At 42.0% G+C, this 22400-nt stretch overlaps 1 protein-coding gene across 1 annotated transcript; it reads right to left on the bottom strand.

Annotated features, from left to right (window-relative positions):
- Window positions 1–1560: 1560 nt before the first annotated feature.
- Window positions 1561–22011, bottom strand: LOC129778006 (HEAT repeat-containing protein 1 homolog). The gene is made up of 4 exons (XM_055784632.1): window positions 21902–22011; window positions 20675–21842; window positions 1940–6880; window positions 1561–1868 (listed from the first exon to the last, which is right to left on the bottom strand). The coding sequence occupies exons 2-4, from the start codon at window positions 21838–21840 to the stop codon at window positions 1676–1678; spliced, it is 6300 nt and encodes a 2099-aa protein (XP_055640607.1). The 5' UTR covers window positions 21841–21842; window positions 21902–22011; the 3' UTR covers window positions 1561–1675.
- Window positions 22012–22400: the final 389 nt, after the last annotated feature.

Genomic DNA, 22400 nt, shown 5'->3' with positions numbered 1-22400 from the left:
GAGTAGAAAGCAAATAATCGCTCGAAAATGACTTGATTTTCGCGATGTGAAACATTTTCCGTTTTTCATGTTATGCATCCAATATTGGATACGAAAATTTCCACTGATGGGGAAAAAAATATTCAGAAGCTTTCCTGTTAATTGCGATTGATTGAAAAATAACAAAACCAAATGTATTTAGTTGCAGTGTTATATGGATAGAAAACATTAAAATAAACTCTTTCGCATGAATGTATTTTTCAATTCCCAGGGAAACTGGCAGATTATTTTTCAGCAACGATGATAGCAACGAGAATTCCGCGCGTGTGTGTGTGGCGGCTGCTCCGATGTTTCAAGCGGAACCGTGGCATCACTCTCCTCCTGATGGATTCCCTTTTGGCCTTAGGTGTACGAACAGGCTCTTGGTGAAACCGTTCATCAGCGTTTTCATGATAAACGAAATTAGCTTCACAACAACAGTGACAACATGCTCCAATCGCTGTTCAATCATAACTGAGTGGGTTTACGAGCGGCGCTCGCTTATATACCGATTGGTGATTTCAATAGCCTGTTTTGAAAGCAATTTTAAGACTATTGAAACAAGTTTTTGGATCAAAAAGTAACAAGTATATGACGCGTAGACATTTTATCTTTCAAATGAAGTGTTTATCATACCATTTCGTTCAGTTGTTTAAGAGCTATTAACGCTCAAAATCTCGGTCTCCAGCGTAACGCTTTCGTTCTCGAAACTTTGGTTTTACACCCCGGTATAGAAATGAAAGACGTAGTCCTACGTCAAAACACAATTGCTTCTCTGTGCTCACCGCAGTGCATTGTACAGAAAATAGTAATTATATGAGCAGCGTTTCAATGGTTTCTTATATTCATCTATTAAGAAACACTTAGTAACAAGACACTATCGTGACAGACATGTTTGGACTCTACAAAGAATGTGATTCAAATGTAGATTTAGTTTATAGCACATAATACTGACAATTGTTGATTTTCGAACGATGTATGAGAGCTGTATGGAACTACGTCTGTTATGCGGACAAACAGTTATTTTTCAGAAACGTTTTTTCAAAATTACTCAAATGTTTTCGAACGAAAAATGTGTGTTTGCATGTTGAGCAAACGTGTTACATTGTGTAGAATGCTGAACAGCGAAAAAGTCGATTTCGTTCATTTTGTCGTTTACGTCTCCTATACAAACATGGGCAGCGAAGCACTGGGATTAATATTCGTAAAGGGGGGAATTGAGCAAGAAAGGTTTAAAACCACTGGATTAATCGACCGATTACCAGACATCGCTAAAGTTATCCATGATTTCGATGTATCATTTGCATGCAACATGTACGCATGCTAAGGAGAATTGCACGAAAACTTGTACACGATATTGCTACGGAAAAGCTTCTTCTGGGAACAGCGCATGGGTTACACAGCATTCAGGAGACTGCCAAACACAATTTTTCCTTTAACCAAAGTTTAAAAAAGCTTCTAGGGTTACTTACATTTTGGTAACTTTCACTCCATCACGCTTTTCTTTCGCCATATCACTACACAAAAAGAAAACTGAGAGTCAAATAATTTGTATTTCAGGCCATTAGTAAACATAACTAATAACTATTTGCAAACAATCTCGGTCTTCTCTCATGACCCCAACGCCTACTGTGTTCCCCCTGCGCATCACCACCGCTCACAGATACTTGTGCAACGGCTCGCCGGTAACCTTTTCCACCTCCCGAATCGTCCTCTTGACCGCCCGCTCCACCGCTTGGTTCTCGTCCTCCATCAGTTCGGCCAAAAATGGTATCGATTCGGGCAACAGCGGCGCAAAATTCTCCCCGATCCTGCGCACGATGTCCGTGCAGGCTTCCAGCGCGAATAGTCTGTTTGCGGGGAGGATGATTATAGGGATTAGAATGATTTTGACCGGAAGAAACCATGTTTTGGGGGGTACCTTATTTCCGGATCGTTGTTTCTGGTTTTCAGCAGCACCTGGTGGTTGAGTTGCCTCCAAAGCGTGTCATCCGCCACGGCAACGACCAACTGGGACAGACAGTCAACCACCAATCGGCGAACGTCGTCCTCCGCTAGGACGAGACTATTTTCCAGTTGATCCACGATCGGTTGCATCAGCGTGTCGAAACGGATCGCGTTGATGAAGTTCTGATTATCGTGCACGAGCACACTCAGCAACGTTCGCAGGATGTACCGGATGAGGGTGACGTTCTTCTTCGGCTGGGAGAAAAACAGTTCGTCTTCGGCGGCTATTTTGCCGGCGTTCGTGGCTTCGAGCAGCTTCGCCGCATTCGTGATCAACTCGCTGGCAAATAGGACGAACAGATGTTTCAGGGCGTCCGCCGCGTGACTTGACAGATTGAAGAAGGTGATGGCGCGATCGTTGCTGGAGTTATCGCGGGTGGCCCACTCGAACACTTTGTAGTACAGTGGACGGAAGGTGCTTTCGGAGAGTTTGAGTATCAGCACAACGAAGGCCTTGATCACGTGCTCCTCGGTGAGGTCGATCGACCCGGGGGGAGTCGGCTTCGCGCCGCCGGAGGCATGATCGCAACGGAATTGAAGCGCGGAGAGGAAGAAATCCGAGAGCTCCGATTGAAGGGAGGAAAATTCGTTGGTTTGAATGTGGTTAAACGAATTGGAGAGTAGTCGCATCAGAGGTCCGATTGCGTCCAGCGAACCGGCTTTGATCAGCTCGTTGTAGCTATCTTCGATAGCTGGCACCAGCAGACGGAGCGGAATGAGTGACGCAAGTTTCTCCCATATTTGGGTGAGTCTGTTGGAAATGTTCGACAGGCGGGGATCTTCGGTGGTGCCAAGTTTCGCCTGCAGTTTGGATGTTCCCACAATGATCGATGTCAGATAGGGGCTGAGGAAGCGCGATAGCGCGTCAATGAGTTTGAGGATGGATGTTACGATACTGCTGGTAAGAATGTCAAACACTTCTTCCGATTGCAGTTGATGTGTGATAAACCTGGTTAGCATTGGGATGTATTTCGGTAGGAATGGGATCGAATGGGCGCCGATATTTACGCTCACCTCTCCGATGCAAAGGATCAGCGATGCCAACAGTTGCGAGTTGGGATTTTTCTTATAATCGTGCAGTTCTTGCATCATTCCGCTGAGAACTTCTTTGAATTGGACGGGGTTTTGATGCGCCAAAATCTTCGAGAGATGTTTGAAAGTGAGATACGCTTCCTGGGCGATCTTGAATCGCCCGGTATTGCTTCCCACCACATTTTCCTCTTTGAAAATACCTTTGATGATGTGCATCAGAGGGGTCAGCAGTTCCAACAGTCGCGGATGGTGCGATTCATCGAAATAATCCTGATGGTATTGGAGTTTTTTGTTGAAAATGTCGATCACCTTCAACCGAATCATCAGTGTTTTGTGTTTCAGCAGCCCTACGAACACGGTTATCATCATATCGGGGGCCAGCAGTGAGATGGTGCCTTCCAAAATTTCGTAGCACTTAGTCAGGCATATCTCCCAATAGGAGTTCTCCCGTTCATCCCGATCACTGCGAGATTTGTCGACCACTTTCGAAACTACGTTCACATACGCCAGACTACTGACGATCAAATCCCGGTAGCAAACCTTCATACCCTCGGTTTGCTTGTCATCGAGCAACGCTATGGCGTTGATGACCTGGGTCGATCGGATGAGGGTGCTGACGAACAAACTCGTGGAATATCTGTAATGTCGCAGCTGCTTATTTGAGTGATTCTCGATCCCGAAGATTTCGCAATCCCCGCCTTGAGTCAAATCGATTTCCATTCGATCTCTCTTCGAACTGATCTGCACCGGAAGCTCCTGGATGTATTGAATCAACCGTGTGCAGGTTTCGATAATCACTTTCGGTGGAAAATCGCGCACAATGTTCATGGCGATTTCCAGACGTTTGCTGAAGTTCGGGGAGTGCTCCGATTCGATACGATGCTTCTTCCTTCTCGTCTTTTCCTCGGATTCAAGCTCAGACTTTCGACCCCCTTTCATGACGTCCGACTCCAACAGAACTCCCAAGAACATCCACAGATAGTCGGAGGCGCCCAGCGTTTGGATCAGCTTTGTGTACAGCGGAACCCGACGGTGCTCCGGAACGTCCAAAATTACGTCGGAAAAAATTTTCAGTATGGCAATCACCTTGTCCTGGGATTTCTCCCCGGAAGATTTCCGATCCAACGCCAGCGTTGGTACGATCGTCTCTATGATCTTGGAAATGATCTGAATGCTGTAGACATCATCATGTCTCACGATCGAAGATCCCATGAAGGTGAAAATCTCCATCATATTGTGCAGCACCTGCTCGGGTACCAGATAGGACACATGGGCCAGCAGCAGCAGCGCATGGTGATGCGTTTGAGGGTTTTGGGTCCCCCGGATGCACTGCACAATCAGTTCCACCTTCAAGGCGTTCGCCGGAAGCGGCGTTCGCGTCTCGCCAGCTTCTTCACATTTCGCGCAGCAATGCAGCAGCAGCGAGAGGATCATCTGCTTGACGTATTCCAGCCCCGATTGCTCTTCGAAGTCCAGACAGAACCGAAGCACATCGAATAGCTTAGGGACCAGCAACGCATGATTGGTGAGCGACTTTTTGTTCTGAAGAAGTTCCAGGAGCGTGACCCCGTGCTTCCATTCCGCTAAGGAGAATGTGTTCTCACTTTCGGCTTTCGATTTATCCTTTTTCTTTCCCTGTGGAACCATCATATCGTCCAGCAAATGCAGGAACAACGCGGCATCCAGTTTCAGGCCCTTGAAAAGCTTCCCGGCGGCGGCATTGGTTTCGGCATTCTGCGCGACCGTAGCGGCCTGAACCACCAATCGCAGCACCGCTCCGGCATAGGGCGAGGAAAACGTCTCAAACAGCTCATCGGAAATGGTTTCGATCATCAGAATCGATGTGGTAATGTGCTTACGATCGGCACTTCTCAGCGGCTGATGGCTCTGAAGCACCATGCGGACAAACTCTCGGCACTGTTCGGACCGTCTCAAATTAGCCGCAGTGTTTGGATTGATCCTGGCAATCAGCAGCTTCAGCAGCTTCGTTTCGTACGCACTGAAAATATAACTTCGGCTTCTATCTACCTGCTGCAGAATACGAACCCCACGGGGAACCGTTCTAGCAAAGATGGTCTCATCATCTAGCAGCTTCAAAATTTCCAATATTCCTCCGGCGATGTATTCAGGAGTCTCCGCGTCAACCGCTCCGCTCAGCAGCTCGTTGAGAATCCCTGCGAAAGAGTTGCTTTTGTCGTGCGAGAATACTGTGAACATCACGAGGGCCAGCTGCTCCCCATCCATGGCAAGCTCATCGCGGCGTTTCAGAAGCTTTCTAAGGAACGACCTGTGGTCAGGATGCTGAGTGCAGCTCTCGTTTGTCGCGATTAGATCCAGCGTGATGAGTGCACACTCCCGGATCACTGCCGAATCCGATGTGAGACCCAATAAAATGCTGAGTAAAATACTCGGCGTCAATTGGAAGGCCACCTGCTTCAGCATCGCATTCAGTAGCTTGAAAGACATCACCTGAACCTCCGGTTGGATGTCTGCCGCACCGCCATCGGTGCTCACCACCAAATGAGCCGTATAAATACGGGCCAAAAATTCAACCCTCTGCTCGGGCTGTGGATAAACTTGCTTGAGAAACTTACTCAACTCGCTTCCATACACCTGCTTGATGGCTTCATTCTTCTGTCCGATAGCGAAGTACTTTTCCACCAACAAAGTAAACATCTTCAACTGTAAGCTCAACGATTTGGACTGGTTAGACAAATCCGGAGCAACGTATTGCGAATCGAATTCGACCCTTTCAATCAAATAACCGGTCACAATAACGTGAATATCCATCGGCAACCGATTGAATCTCAAGTTGCTCAGACTCGAGGAAGGCGCATATTTGAATGTTCTCCCCAACAAGCGTATTACAAAATCGAAAACACGCAAAGCGAGCTCAAGCGGGGCTGTCTGCGGCAACGATGAAGCCACGAGAAGCACATTGAAACACACCTGAATGGCGTGAAGATTTTCCCCATCACCGAACATCTCTTCCAGCGTGTTTAAAATCGATTCACAATCAAAGCTATCCATTTTTTGCATCGCCAGCATCGTGATGTTGTGCTTCCGGGCAAATTCCGTCCCCAGAACGTGTTGTGCGACGATCTCACCCTGCTTGTCGTCTTCTTTCGTTGGGAACAGGAACGGATACAGAATAATAATAATTTTGTTCAAATTTGTTCCCCCGTAGACTTCTTTATCTGTCAACAGATCAATCAGTTTCAGGGTGACCGACTCCCACTTTTTTGGATAGCGCAAACATTTCAAGCTGACTTTCGCCAGCTTCGCTATCAACTCGTCCTTCCCGATCAACTTCACCAATTCAGCCGTCCCCAACTTGAGAACCTCTGCGAAAACCTCCGGATGATTGTCCTCCAAACGTTCCTTGATGCTATCCCTGAGCAGCTCGCAGCTGCCATCCCCCTTCAAGCTGATACTCGCAAAATTCTCCACCAAATAATGCACCGCATTCGCCCTCCGGTCCGTATCGTAATGGAACAGATTCTCAAAAACACTCGTATCGTTCTCGCTGTACGAGGCCTGCATCAGAAAGCTGAGAACGTTCCGCAGCGCATTCCGCTTGTTCTGTGAGAAACTATCCTGACCCTTCATAATCCGCTTGACCACGCCGTCGAACCCGTTCGGGTACTGGTTCTCCAACCGCTTCAGAAAATCCGAATACCAAAGCGTGACGACGTCATCCTTCCGCTCGAAGTCCTCCTCGTCCGAATCCAAACTGATCACCTCAGAGGTGTTCCCATCGGTGGACTTTGTCTTAGCAACAGCCGCCGCCGGATTCTTGTGAAAATATGTATCCAAAACACATCTGAAATATAAAAAAGAATTGAAAATGTGCCAAACTCGATAAGGTGCTGGTGTCGGATTTTGGAGGTTTTATATTCGGATAAGTCGTAAAGACAATCGAGACGATAATAATTGCGATCGATCTGTGTAACAGGTTAAAAACTACTGACTCCGGTTTTTGACATAGAACTACGTCTTTCATTAAGGGTGCAAAATCAGAAAACAGGTCACGTTTTTATGAAATAAAGTTAACGTTAATAACTATTTTTGCTGCGAACGGATTTTAAAGATTTGCATACCAATTGAATCGAAAATTCCCTAAGATTTGTTTGATATTCATACATCTGAATCCCCTGGTGTGTAAATGGCTAAAATTCATGAAAACTATAAGCGTTTCCATTTTCCCATACATTTGTTCTGTTTATTTGTGTGCTTTCCCGAACAGAGCTGTCAATAACGAGCAATTTATTCTGCAAAAATGTTTTATTTAGTACCTTATACGATATTTTCCATACAGCTGTTGATTTGGTTTGGGGGCACTTTTTACTCCTTTACCCAGCCAGACCCGTTGAAAATATAAAAAAAATATTTTTTGTACCGCGCAACACTGAAAAAAATCTGAAAAAATTCACACAAATCTAGAAAAGCCCTAGAAACACATTTCAATATAAATTAAAGTAGTAGGGTATCACGGAGTGAGTTGGACATACGGAGTGATTTGGGCCACCACTTTATCTCAAAAACTACGGCTCAACTTGGATTTTTATAATGTCATTTTCTTTTATTATTGAACCGTATGTAACTAACGTAAAAAAAAAAAACTTTGGTAAAATTCGTGTTCAGTCCGAGAAGCACACTGAAGAAGAAAACATATCAGATCATAAGTCCCACCCACCTTTTCTTTTCGTGACGCAACAGACGAGCATAAAAGCAGCCACCCGACCGCGCGGAGGACACTCTATTATCAACCGTGTCGCAAGCAACAACTACAAGCAGCGAATGCAGTGCAAAAGTGTACACAGCCAACACTTCGTCGCAAAAGTGCGCCAAGAGCAGTAGCAGCAATATCAACAAGAACACCAGCAAAGTAATAGCATTTCAAGGTTGCACCAGCAGCGGCAGCGGCATCGTAAGAAAATTCTACCAGCAAAAGGTGGCGCATCAGCATACAATGTATATAAGTGTTAGTGAATAAAGAGAGAATGAATCTAGTATACATTGCAAATCCACCATGTTTTCACTCTGCGCTACTCTAACCCGCATCCCATGAAAGGTTTTCCTAAAGCCAATCCAAAAGAGTTTACATGCTCTTTCCAGAGCATGGAGCGGAGCCACAAGGGGCTCCCATCCAGAAGAATAAAGCGTGAGGAACACAAGGGTTCCTTCCACGCACCCGGTTGTCTCCATGAGTGGATCAACTCACCCTATACAGTCCACCCACAGTTCCCAGCAGATGGAACAATTCGACAGGTTGAAGGAAACGGTAGCATGAACACAACAAGCACTTTGATTGTCAAAAAATATGAGTTTTCCGATCGTGGTTTTAAGGTTTTTCCCGCTGATTAAACAAACTTTTCGTGTATTGTGCAGAAAAGTTCTGTTCGTCTACAGAACAAGAACAATTTGATGCAGCGGAACTGTAAGTTTGATAACAATAAATGAAATTAATTGCATTTTGTTTTTTGCATGTTGTGTGGGGTGACATGGACATGTTTCTGTGGGGTGAATTGGTCCTACAGGTTTGAGGCTTTTTGACGTAGAACTACGTCTTTCATTAGGGGTGTCAAATCAGAAAACAGGTCACGTTTTTATGAAATAAAGTTAACGTTAATAACTATTTTTGCCGCGAACGGATTTTGGCGATTTACATACTAAACGAATCGGAAATTCTGTAAGATTTGTTTAATATGCTATACATTAGAATCCCCTGGTTTGTAAATGGTTAAAATTCATGAAAACTTTAGGTGTTTCCATTTTCCCATACATTTGTTTTGTCCATTTGTGTGCTTTCCCGAACAGAGCTGTCAATAACGAGCAACTTATCGACGACCAACGGAGGGGAAATCGTAGGATTTAAAGTCTCCGTGAACAAAGGAAAAGAAGAAGAATGAAGGGGAATATTTGCCTTCAGTATAAACAGTGGATCTCGCTGAGGCAAACTTTCATTCGGCATCGAACTGTTGAGTAATCCAGTTCACTTTGCTTTCGCTGCGCTTCGATCTAAGATTGGACCCCACCAGTGGTAATCCAACTTGGAAATCGTCGTTTGATTTTTCTGTTCGTTTTTCGCGTTATTCGTACCGTGTGTTCTTCTTTCCGCGTCATAAATTGGACGCTTCGCGTAGTGTGCAATGAGCAAGAAGAAGAGGAAGGCAGGCTCGAGCCCTGCAAAAAACGAACGCATTGCCAGGGGCAATAACATTTCGAGGTAAGCGTCATCTAATGATGCACGCGGTGTTGGTGCAGTGAAAAGCGCTCGCACTGAACCGAGCCTTCGCGAATGTAGGCGATTTTGGCGCGTCGGTCGAAAATGTAAACGCCCAGGCAGCAACCAAAATCAAGCTCCCCCCGCTGGTGGTAAAGGCGGTCGCTCTTGACAAACTCATCAGCGAATTCGCATCGATGGGTGTTACAGCAGAGTACAAGCTGTGTGGCATAATTCGGTCTTTTTCCAAGCAGTTAACATTGTTTATTTTCCGTCTTCATAAGGGCTTCGTTTGTGCCTTTGAGAATGCATCAATGCATTAAACTGACGTTATAGCGAAGCAGACTTTAAGGTTGTGCACCAAAAAATTATTTGGGAATACTAAGCATCTTGAATATCTTACTGGAATGTTATAAGTTATTTGGGTTCGCGTGCCAGTCGCAAAACTGCATTCAACTAAGATTGCATTTGCGCTAATATTGATCATAATGAAGCACTGCTACTGTTTTCGAGGTTGTTATTAACAAAAAGAGTTTATTTCTCTTGTTTAGTCATCAAGAAAGTAAATGTTCTGGAATTTTGTATGTGATTAGATTTTGCTTGCCAGTAGCAAAACTTCCTCCACTAAGGGAGACAGCTGCGCTTATCTCGAGCATGAGAAAGTAATGCAACTCTTTTCGAGGCCAGTAATATTAACAGAAGCGTTTCTTTTGAGAATAGCGCAAAATGATGAGAAATGTTTATATTGCTAGTAGTTTCATGCCAATGTATGGCTCTGTATGCATGCTATGGTGAACACTTGTTTGGCGCTTGGTTTACGCTCAGTTTGTACGAACGATATCTAGAGGTGCGATTCCTTTGAGGCAATACTAAATAACATGTAGCATGATATCTGATACTTGCAAGTGTTGTCATTGTTGTTGTTTACATGCGGTGCCAAAGATATATTGATGTAGTTATGAGATATGAAATAATGGTGTTGGTGCAACATGTATATAATCGACTGTAGCCGAGTCTATGTCATTTTCGAAAAAGGCCACCGGAATAGCCTTCGAGGTAAATTTTCAATTATCGTCAACTGATTCTACAATGAAAAAACAGGAAGTGGGTTATATCTATGGTATAACCGCAGGGGTGACGTAGGACTATCGTTGATTTAGAGATCATTTGTATGAAGTTGAATCTGAATTCATTCTGAATGAATGAATATTTGGAGAACTTCGAAAACGAGAGCGTTACGTTGGAGGCACAAGGTTTTATGCATCCAATATTGGATACGGAAATATCCTACTGATGGGGAAGAATAATCTTCAGAAGCTATCCTGTTGATTGTGATTGATTGAAAAATCACAAAACCTAATGTATTTGGTCACAGTGTTACATGGATAGAAAACATTAAAATAAACTCTTTCATATGAATGTAATTTTAAATTCCCAGAGGAACTGGCAGATTATTTTCAGTAACGATTAGATATTTCCACATTTTCCTCGATACTGGAAGCCCACCAGTGGTTAATGCTAACTCGATAACCATCTGTTAATAGCACTTGATTGAAACATATTTGGTCACAGTGTTACATGGATAGAAAACATTCAAATAAACTCTTTACCACAATGTATTTTTAAATTCCTAGAGGAAATGGCAGATTATTTTCCGGATCTTTCTCGATCCAAACGGAAAGAATTCCGTGCGTGTATGTGTGTGTGTGTGTGTAGCGGCTGCTTCGAGATCTTCCCGGGGAACCGTTTGTAGCATCACTCTCCTCCTGATGGATTCCCTTCTGGCTCAAGGTGCACAAACAGGCTCTTGGTGACACCGTTCATCCGCGCTTTCATGATAAATGAAGAGCTTCACCACAACAGCGACAACATGCTCCAATCGCTGTTCAATTAGAACTGAGTGGATTTCCGAGCGGCGCTCGCTTATATACCGATTGGTGATTTCAATAGACTATTTTGAAAGCAAATTTAAGACTATTGAAACAAGTTTTTGGATCAGAAAGTAACAAGTATAGAATGCGTAGACATTTTATCTTTCGAATGAAGTGTTTATCATACCATTTCGTTCAGTTGTTTAGGAGCTATTAACACTCAAAATCTCGGTCTACGGCGTAACGCTTTCGTTTTCGAAACTTTGATTTTACACCCCGGTATAGAAATGAAAGACGTAGTCCTACGTCAAAATCATTTCAGAGATTATTCTACTAAGCAGTGTTTCTAAAATTTCACAGCATTATAGAATAATATCCTAAGGTATGAACAAGCGACTTATATAAAATAACAGCGTAGTTCTACGTCAACAATGCGGTCGTATCTTGGACACAACCTCCTATAATTTTTTTGGTCTAATTGATTCCAGATGTCACGGAATTACAAAAAGAGGATGGGCAGACAGCGTTGGAAGAAGGAGGAGCTTGAAAAAGCAACCCAGGCTATCAAGAACGGATTTTCTATGACCAACATCGAAAGTGTTTGAAAATGCTCGAACAACAGTGAAAAGATTTATGCAGAATTCGAAATGGTGTCAATCCAATTTTTCTGGTCTGGAATCTGGCCAAGACAGGTATTGATCCCAAATCACTGTTACTGATTGTAACATTATCCCAAAATACTTTACATAAACATAAGTATGTTTTTTTCGATGAAACCCCCGTCGAATTGCTGCAGCGCTCTTCAATAGCTGTGTTAGAAGCGTCAACCATAAGTGTGAGTGTATTTTTAGTGTCAGGGTATCGTAATAAAGTTGCGTCAGAAAGAGATTGTTTACATTTCATAAAAGCAACTCGTGCAGCATCTGTCCAACATATTTTCCTCGTATCATTCTTTTTATTCCCTGGTATTAGTTCTTGAAGATCCACTTGGATGGCGGATGCGTGAGGAATGAATCGTTTGTAGCCATTGATAAGAGCTAAAAATCGTCGCAAATCTTTTACGGTAGCCGGAAGCGGAAAATCGGTCACCGCTTTTACGCGGTCTGGTAATGGTAGGATACCCTTACCACAAACCAGATATAATCGACTGTAGCCGAGTCTATGAGTTGACCCAGAAACTCAACTCATAGACTCGGCTACAGTCGATTATATACATGTTGCACCAGCACCATTATTGCACATCTCATAACTACATCAATATATCTTTGGCACCGCATGGAAACAAGAACAATGGCAAGTATCAAATATCATGCTACCTGTTATTTAGTATTGCCGCAGTGGAATCGCACCTCTAGGCATCGCTCGTACAGCGTAAACCAAGCGCCAAACAAGCGTTCGCCATAGCATGCATACAGAGCCATACATTGGTGGCTTGAAACTATTAGGAATATTAACACTTCTCATCATTTTGCGCTATTCTCAAAAGAAACGCTTCTGTTAATATTACTGGCCTCGAAAAAAGTTGCATTACTTTCTTTTGCTCGAGAGAAGCGCAACTGCCACCCTTAGTGGAGTGCTACTGGCAAGCGAAACCCAATCAGATACAAAATTCCAAAATTCCGACATTTACATTCTTGATGACTAAACAAGCGAAATTTAACTCTTTTTGTTAATAACAACCTCGGAAACAGTAACAATGTTTCATTATGATCAATATTAGCGCAAATGCAATCCTAGTTGAAGGCAGTTTTACGACTGGCACGAGAACCCAAATAACTTATAACATTCCAGTAAGACATCCAAGATGCTTTGTATTCCCCAAATAAATTTTTGGCGCACACCATTAACGCCTGCTTCGCCATAACGTCAGTTTAATGCATTGATGCATCCTCAAAGGCACCAACGAAGCCCTTATGATGACGTAAAACAAACAATGTTAACTGCTTGGAAAAAAGTCACAGGAGGGTTGTGTCCGAGACACGACCGCATAATTGACGTAGGATTCCGTTAGTCTATCTGTCAATTTTTGATATGTTGGAAAATTAACATCGGCAAACTCTTTGATAATGATTTGGTGACCCTGAAAAGAGCCGTTTTGTTTGGTTGTTCGGTATTGTTTGTTCACTCCACCAGTGTTTACCGAGTGATGATGACAGAAGGATGGCAAACAGTCGTTGGATAGTACGTATCACATAAAAGATGCTGAAGTGGAACGAGATATAATGAAAACCGCCCTCTGTGATCCTAGATTAGATGCTGCCTGTGTTATGTATGGATGAAAAAAAAGACTCACTAATTTATAATAATTAATTACCAATACCGTACACAATCATCAATTTTTCACATCAGTAAAAACATGTTACTTTAATGTAGAGAAAAATATTTGAAATGGAAAAGGTAATTTTCTTTTATAATTTTTAGTTTCTGAATGTTTATTCAACCCAATGCGAATTTTAATTGGACTAACAACACCAATACCTATACTATATATAGAGCATGTGGGAAATCACATTTTCTAATATTTCTTCACTTTTCCAATTTTTCTCGCCGTATAAACTTTTCTTGAGTGAAAATGAACATAACAAAACAGACAGCTTAAACCGAACGACCCGTTCTCGAGCGGGAACACACCTTGGTTTTTATATATGAAAATTGAAATAAATCGTTTCATATATCAAGTGATTTTTAACACAACAATTTTACACTTACACTTGTGCTAAATTTTTCACAATACACGATCGGTCATTGATATGAAATTTCACGAAGCAACCAACACTAAAGTTCCAGATTTAGATTTTATTTGCTAGAATTAATCGTATCCCTCACCCAACTTGGAATATAAAAATGCCCCCGACTTGTATATATTGGCAATGCCGAGTTCACCCAGGCACCTTGGTTTTGATGTCTCTGTTAGGGAACACTTCTCGGTGGGAAGAAAAGTTTCCCCTACTTTCATATATTTGCAATGTCGATTTCCTCCAGGCAGTTTGGTTTTGATGTCTCTGTTAGGGAACACATTTCGGTGGGAGCAAAAGCTCCCCCTTCTTTCATGTATTTGCAATGCCGATTACCCCCAGGTTGCTTGGTTTTGATGTCTCTGTTAGGGAACCGCCACATGTATCGTCAATTTCAACCAACCAAAAGAGAGTATTTCCGTTAGGATAGGAGTTAAGATTTTTCAATAGTTCGATAGTTAGTTTCATGACATATATTATTTTCTTCAATATGAAAAATTGTTATGGAGTGCCAGAATCGATTGACGCAAAAAGTTCATCAATCCATCATGGAATGATTGAGCAATAAGCGTTTGAAATTAGACAATTTTCACGATGTGCTCGATTTTCGATTTTCAATTTGTACCCCAATATGTTCCCGAAAGACGTAATCCTACGTCAAAAGACTGAATTATGCCACGCAGTTAGCACACAAATGGACAAAACTAATGTATGGGAAAATGGAAACACTTAAAGTTTTCATGAATTTTAACCATTTACAAACCAGGGGATTCTAATGTATAGCATATTAAATAAATCTTACGGAATTTCCGATTCGTTTAGTATGTAAATCGCCAAACTCCGTTCGCGGCAAAAATAGTTATTAACGTTAACTTTATTTCTTAAAAACGTGACCTGTTTTCTGATTTGGCACCCTTAATGAAAGACGTTCTACGTCAAAACTTCGAGGGGTTGTATCCGAGACACGACCGCTTAGGACATAGGACTACGCAATCGTTTTTTTTTATTTGTTGGTTTATCATTTCGGATATTATTTGCGAATACGTCGAAATGCCATAAATAACTCTTTAGTAAAAAGTTCCGGTGACCCTTAAAAGTTTTAATGGCTTACGTGGTTTTGTACAATCATACGTCCACGATGCCGATACCGTACAATCACACGGGTTTACGGTTTGAAAGAAAATAAGATATTTTTTTGGGGTCCGCGTGTTCTATACTCTAACGGTACACACTCACAGGATAGAGACAAATCAGCAGACTCAGCCAGAGGGGTGAGTCCAACGAGACGAACGAATGAGCGTTAAAAGGGAAAAAAATACATTCATTACGATTTGTTCGCTCGTTGGATTCACATTTTCAGGATCACAAAATTATCTTCAATCTAAAGAGTTTATTGTTTTGTTATCAATTCTTTCTTGCCATTGCGAGAACAATACACTAATTGGTCATATGTCGCAAACTGTTTCTTTATATCAATGCACGCATTGCACTGAGTATTTCATGAGAGGCATTTTCCGTGCATCGCCATTCAACAAGCATCAAACACGCGTCTAACAGATGCACACAGTTGCAGCGATAAAAAAGACGGGTGGGTAATGTCGGGGACATAACCGGAGTGACGTAGGACTATACAAAGGGGACAGCTTTTGTTAAATATATGTTTTAAATATATTGTTTTATTTTCTTCTCCTACGTGAATACCTACCTATCTACCTGAAAAATGGATTAGTTTACTGTTTACTCTTTATGAATATGTTGATGGTTCTGAAAAGAACCTTTGGTGTTGTGTTTTTGTTATCACTCGATATTCCCATCTTGTTCGGTTAAACCCTCCTGTTTAGCTATTGCGTTTGCCACTCGCCACAGCTTTCACAGTTGGAAAATTTCTTCCCATCCAGCTTGTGACATGTTGTTCAGTAAATTACATTTAATGCGACGTGCCGGAGAAACACTTTGCCACTCACTGAAACTAATTGTTGCCTTGATGAGCGCCGAACCGAAGCTGCTCTGTTCTTGATGCGGGTTTTCTGATTGTCGTGAACAGCTTTGCAAGCCAACACATTTTCAGGATCACAAAATTATCTTCAATCTAAAGAGTTTATTGTTTTGTTATCACTCGATATCCCCATCTTGTTCGGCTAAACCTTTCTGTTTAGCGATTGCATTTGCCACTCGCCACAGCTTTCACAGTTGGAAAATTTCTTCCCATCCAGCTTGTGACATGTTGTTCAGTAAATTACATTTAATGCGACGTGCCGGAGAAACACTTTGCCACTCACTGAAACTAATTGTTGCCTTGATGAGCGCCGAACCGAAGCTGCTCTGTTCTTGATGCGGTTTTTCTTATCGTCGCGAGCAGCTTTACCAGCCAACTCGATCACTTCGGCGGCCGAAACTATATAACGCCGGCTAGGTGGACTGGTGCACTAGTACTAACGCGGGGAACTCCAGATCAACACGTTTCGAGCGGGATTTTGCCTTTCCTTTCACTTTTCCCCCTTTACCATGTCCAGACATGGCTGCTTGGGTGGTTTGTTGATGTGTTGTGATGCGAACCGATGTGGTGTACGGTTTGAATGAGAATGATCGTTACGGCAGCGGAGCGGGGATTTTTAAGCTGACTGGCTGGCTCGAGAATTACACATGTGTGAGACTGCGACCAATGTTTCGTTGATATTTTTGACGTAGGACTACGTCTTTCATTTCTATACCGGGGTGTAAAATCAAAGTTTCGAAAACGAAAGCGTTACGCGGGAGACCGAGATTTTGAGTGTTAATAGCTCCTAAACAACTGAACGAAAGGGTATGATAAACACTTCATTCGAAAGATAAAATGTCTACGCGTTCTATACTTGTTACTTTTTGATCCAAAAACTTGTTTCAATAGTCTTAAAATTGCTTTCAAAACAGGCTATTGAAATCACCAATCGGTATATGAGCGAGCGCCGCTCGGAAATCCACTCAGTTCTAATTGAACAGCGATTGGAGCATGTTGTCGCTGTTGTGGTGAAGCTCTTCGTTTATCATGAAAGCGCGGATGAACGGTGTCACCAAGAGCCTGTTTGTGCACCCTAGGCCAGAAGGGAATCCATCAGGAGGAGAGTGATGCCACAAACGGTTCCCCGGGAAGACATCGCTACACACACATACACGCGCGGAATTCTTTCCGTTTGGATGCCATTCAGCATCGAGAAAGTTCCGGAAAGATCTAATCATTTCTGGAAAATAATCTGCCAGTTCCTCTGGGAATTTAAAAATACATTCATGTGAAAGAGTTTATTTTAATGTTTTCTAACCATATAACACAGCGATCAAATACATTTGATTTTGTAATTTTTCAATCAAGTGTAATTAGCAGGAAAGCTTCTGAAGATTATTCTTCCCCATCAGTAGGATATTTCCGTATCCAATATTGTATGCGTACGCAATCGATTATTGCTCAGTCGCCGAAAGTTTCGAGCTCAGAGAGTTCATTCCCCTCTAGTTTGCCTTCCAAATTGCCATCGTAAACCACACCTTCTCTCGATTCAATCACACACAAAAAGCATACTTAAGCGATATTCTGGTGGTAAGACGCATTCATTTTTCGTGAGGACATCGACAAGACAACATCGATGCTGATGGTGCTGGACGGCGAAAGATCGAGATCTGCCCGCAAACAAACGCAAGCAGTTTGTTTGAAACTGTGGGGGAGCACAGAGAAGCCGATCCTTCAGGAGAAGAGAAGGTGACCATCGAAGCAGCCGCTACACACACACATACACGCGCGGAATTTTTTTCCGTTTGGATACCATTCAGCATCGAGAAAGATCCGGAAAATAATCTGCCAGTTCCTCTGGGAATTTAAAAATACATTCATGTGAAAGAGTTTATTTGAGTGTTTTCTATCCATGTAACACTGTGACCAAATATTTTTCAATCAAGTGCTATTAATAGGTGGTTATCGAATTAGCATTAACCACTGGTGGGCTTCCAGTATCGAGGAAAATATGGAAATATCTAATCGTTACTTAAAAATAATCTGCCAGTTCCTCTGGGAATTTTAAAATACATTCATGTGAAAGAGTTTATTTGAATGTTTTCTATCCATGTAACACTGTGACCAAATATGTTTCAATCAAGGAAAATGTGGAAATATCTAATCGTTGCTGGAAAATAATCTGCCAGTTCCCCTTGGAATTGAAAATTACATTCAAGCGAAAGAGTTTATTTTAATGTTTTCTATCCATAAAATATCCATATAATACATTTGGGTTTGTGATTTGTCAATCAAGTACAGTTAGCAGGAAAGCTTCTGAAGATTATTCTTCAGAACAAGGTTTTTCGTATCCTATATTGGATACATAAAACCTTGTGCCTCCAACGTAACGCTCTCGTTTTCGAAGTCCCCCAAATATTCATTTATTCATTCATTCAGAATGGATTTAGATTCAACTTTAAACAAATGATCTCTAAATCAACGATAGTCCTACGTCACCCTTGCGGTTATACCATAGATATAACCCACTTCCTGTTTTTCTTTTTCCTTTCCAATCATGCTTCATTCTATTTCGCTGCTGCTCTGGTACCGCCCGTTTTGGTCGGTACGATTTGAGGAGCACAAAATGGACCAATCAAAAATGGGCACATAGGGCATTTTGACAATGCTTATATTTCACAATTATTCAATTATTTATCTCATGAAAAATGAAATGTTATTCGTTATGATAGATGCGTAGATATATTTCCTATCAATTGATGCAAAAACCTTTGCGATCTATTGAGAAATGCTCGAGTTATAAGCGTTCCAAATCTTGCATTTTTTCCTACTTGTTCAGTGCCTAGATTTCCATTTCACCCCCTATATCTTCCGGTTAGACGTAGTCCTACGTCAAAAGAAACATCGAAACACACTTCATGTGAAATATTCGCTAGCGTTCAAAGCTCGAGGGAAAACATAAAACACAAAACGAGCAGAATGAGCGACCTTTGTTGTTTGGGGAGCAGAAAGATTCTGAGAATTTTCCTCAGAGGAGATGCAATACTTATACACCAGCGACAGTTTACTCACTATGCAAGGGTGGAGTTTACTTTCCAAATATTCTCTTTTCGCTATCCCCCTTCATTGTTTCTATCCAAGCGACTGCATAAGTTGCCCGTTATTGATAGCTCTGTTCGGGAAAGCACACAAATGGACAGAACAAATGTATGGGTATGTGCCTCCAATTATCATCAATTTAGAACATATACAGACTATGGCATTGTAATGTATAGCATATCAAACAAATCTTAGAAAATTTCCGATTCGATTGGTATGCAAATCGTTAAAATCCGTACGCAGCAATAATAGTTATTAACGTTAACTTTATTTCATAAAAACGTGACCTGTTTTCTGATTTGGCACCCTTAATGTAAGACGTACTCCTACGTCAAAATTAAATCGTGCAAAACTTCACCAGTAGCTTTAAAAAATGGTGTTCGGTACACATTTTGAAAAAAAAAACTTTTTTTGTGCGGTAGATAGGGACCGCACAAAAAAAGTTTCCCCCAAAAAAATAACTCAAATCCACGCCATTCACCGTTCAATTTCCTTTTGTTTCCCTGCTTTGCGATGGGACACTTTGACTTTTCGGTTGCGCGTGGCTGTTTTGTGCTTTTAGTTGCATGTCGAAACGTGTTGCTGCTAGAAATCATGTCATGCAAAAACTTAGAGCATTTGATGAGAGGAGGGGAATGATTTCAGAAGTGGATAATTGAAACGCAAATATGCTTTTCTCGCACTGAAATGCATATAAACCATCGAAAAAAAAAATGGACGATAACTTCATCAAATATGCTTCTTTTCATACCGCATATTTCCGTACAAAAAAAAACACAAGAACAGAAATTCGCACAAAAAAACCGTACAAAAACTGGTTTTACTGTAGTACCTAGTTGAGATTTGTATGCCGGATAACACCTTGAATGTATTCTGGAGTGGCAAGCTCTAGAATACGCGTGATCACAGTGCAAGTCGGAAGAAATTTCTTTAACAAAAAATCCCCCGGCCAGAACGGGAACCGAACTCGAACCCCCGGCATGATAATGTGAGACGCTAACCACTCGGCCACGGGAGCACCTCAATTAGCCAAATCATTATTTTCAACTACGCAGATGTTTTATATTCTTCAGTCTTTAGTTGGAATGTTATTAAATTAAATAATGACATTTAACATTTTCACGATATACGTATTTGACGTCTGTCGTTCAGAACACATAAGTGAATATCACACCAGAATTTTGGGAATTAATTTCGAAAATCACCTAAAATTATGAATGTGTTTTCAAACATACAGGATCTGAACTGGATCTCCATTATATTTAAAAAAACTTTTTCGTGCATTTGAGATCCTCATGATTTACGACATGTAAAACGTAAAAAAAATCGGGGGGAACTTCTATTAATTGTTTGATTTACTTTGATCGTAAAATTGGATAAACAATAGGTTCCCACTAGAAGTATTGCATTGAGTGCGACAACAGGTATCAAATATATATAATTTGGAGAAATTATTTTCCTGTAATTTAAACATCTTTTTTGTCATGCGAGAATAATGGTAATTTTTATCTCACATTACATTCGAATGTCCCTCACAGCAAATCTTCAAACTAAATATGGCCTCAATTGTTCACGAAATTCTGCTTTTTGACTGAGCCAAAGCCCATTTAAAGAGGAATCCTGTCAAACCAGGTTCAATTATTGAATGATTACTGTACTATACTTTGGTTTTATACAAATAAATAAATGAAGACATTTAGAAACTTACTGAATGATAACTTCCGACTCCTCCTGGGTGAGCGTTATCTCGAGCAGCAATCCCTCACAAAACTTCTTGCAAGCCTCCAGCTCCGCATCCTGCCGGCAGATTTTCTTCAAGCATTTCCCCAAAACGGCCTTCATCAGCACCACTATATCCACTCCGTTTTTCTGCGTCACAGACAACGCAGCCGGTAGCCACCTCGAACCCATTATCACCCCAATCAACTGCTCAGAAAGTTCCCCGATTTGCTCGTGTTGTGTTTGGAAAATCAGCACAATCAGCATGGCGGCATTCACCGCCAGCGCTGGATGCATCAAACCGCACACCCTGTTCAAAATAATCTCCAACGATTTACCTCTCAAACTGGTCTTCGTAATCATATATCCAATAACCATGTAACTGGCGGCGGTGAAATCGATCGATTTCGAGCTGAGTCCCTTCACCAGTGTTTTAATGACCGCCGTTACGAATTGCTCTCCAACAGAGTCTAGCGCTTCCAACACACCAATGGTTGTGGTGCAATAAAACGCAATCATAGACTGCAGAATATTCGCCTTAAAATCCAGCTCTTTAATGGCACCCTCCAGAAACTGACCGAAGTTCCTCAAAAATCCAAACGATCCCTTAGCGTGATTGACGATAGCTTTCTTCGAGATCGGCACGCCACTCTTCTTGACACCCTGCAGCCAATAGAACGGATCATTGCTGCCGGAAATATGCAGTGTTTGAACGCAGCGCACAAAAATCAGCGTCTCGTGATAGGGCAAAATAAGATTAACGAAATCCTCCCGGTTAAACTCATGAATATGAAAGCGCCGAATCAACCACTCCAAGCACTTGTGCGCCGGTTGCAGCATAAAGTACGGGGACAAATGAAAAAAGAACTTCCGTATGTTCGCATCCAACTTGCGATTGATTTCCTGATTCTCCACCGAGCGCTGCAAATCGATCGAGGTTTTGTCGAACAGCGTGTCTTCGAACTGGGCGAAGCTGGGATTCAGCTGGATCAGCTCTTCGAGCCCGCTGACGCCGATGTCGTAGATTACTTCCCGATCCTTCGAGGCAGCTTTCCCGGCCTCGAATAGGATGGACGGCTTTTTGCGGCTGTCGTAGAGCAGCGATGTTTGCGGGGCCGCCAAACGCTGCAGCTGCGCTGCTAGGCTTGTCGTCATTCCTGAGCGAGAAAAAAAGCTAAACAACCACTTCTAAATCTTGATAGAAGATTCTACTTACTTGGAAAGATAATTATATATAAAAAAAACAAGCAAATTTAGATTAATTTAAATAAAACCGAAGAACAACTGCGAAACACGTGTGTTACTGTTTATACCCGGGCAAGTTTTGACATTTCTTCAATTATGTTTTTTTTCTTCCCTCGAAAACACAGAGAGAAGAGAACCATTCGCGAGAGTGCATATGATACTCAGGGATGCATAAGCACGGAATAGAATATGGTTTGTGTCTGGAATGCGATATACGCGTCCTCTGTGGGATGCTAGCTGGGTCAATTTTGTCCCTTTTTGATGATTAGTCCACTCGCCATGAGGTAATTTCTATTGCAACCGGGCCTAACCGGGTACGGAAGTAAAAGTGCCCCCTGTTTTATGGAAAATATTGGATACGGTACAAAATAAGAAATTTTGTTGACGTGGGACTACGTCTAACCGGAATATATGGGGGTAAAATGAAAACCTAAACACAGAACAAAGAAATTCGAATGCTTATAACTCGA

The sequence above is a fragment of the Toxorhynchites rutilus genome, chromosome 3 (genome assembly GCF_029784135.1).
Source record: "Toxorhynchites rutilus septentrionalis strain SRP chromosome 3, ASM2978413v1, whole genome shotgun sequence".
NCBI classification, from domain to species: Eukaryota; Metazoa; Arthropoda; class Insecta; order Diptera; family Culicidae; genus Toxorhynchites; species Toxorhynchites rutilus.
The sequence above is the reverse complement of the archived record's forward strand: the minus strand, read 5'-3'. Positions and strand labels throughout refer to the sequence as shown.

Bases quoted from the DNA above. Each gene is read 5' to 3' on its own strand.
- LOC129778006 (XM_055784632.1), bottom strand. From the start codon at position 21,840: ATGACGACAAGCCTAGCAGCGCAGCTGCAGCGTTTGGCGGCCCCGCAA. The intron at 6,881-20,674 runs GTAAGTTTCTAA...TTTATATTTCAG, and splicing joins GAGTCGGAAGTTATCATTCA to ATGTGTTTTGGATACATATT. The intron at 1,869-1,939 runs GTACCCCCCAAA...CCCCGCAAACAG, and splicing joins AACAACGATCCGGAAATAAG to ACTATTCGCGCTGGAAGCCT.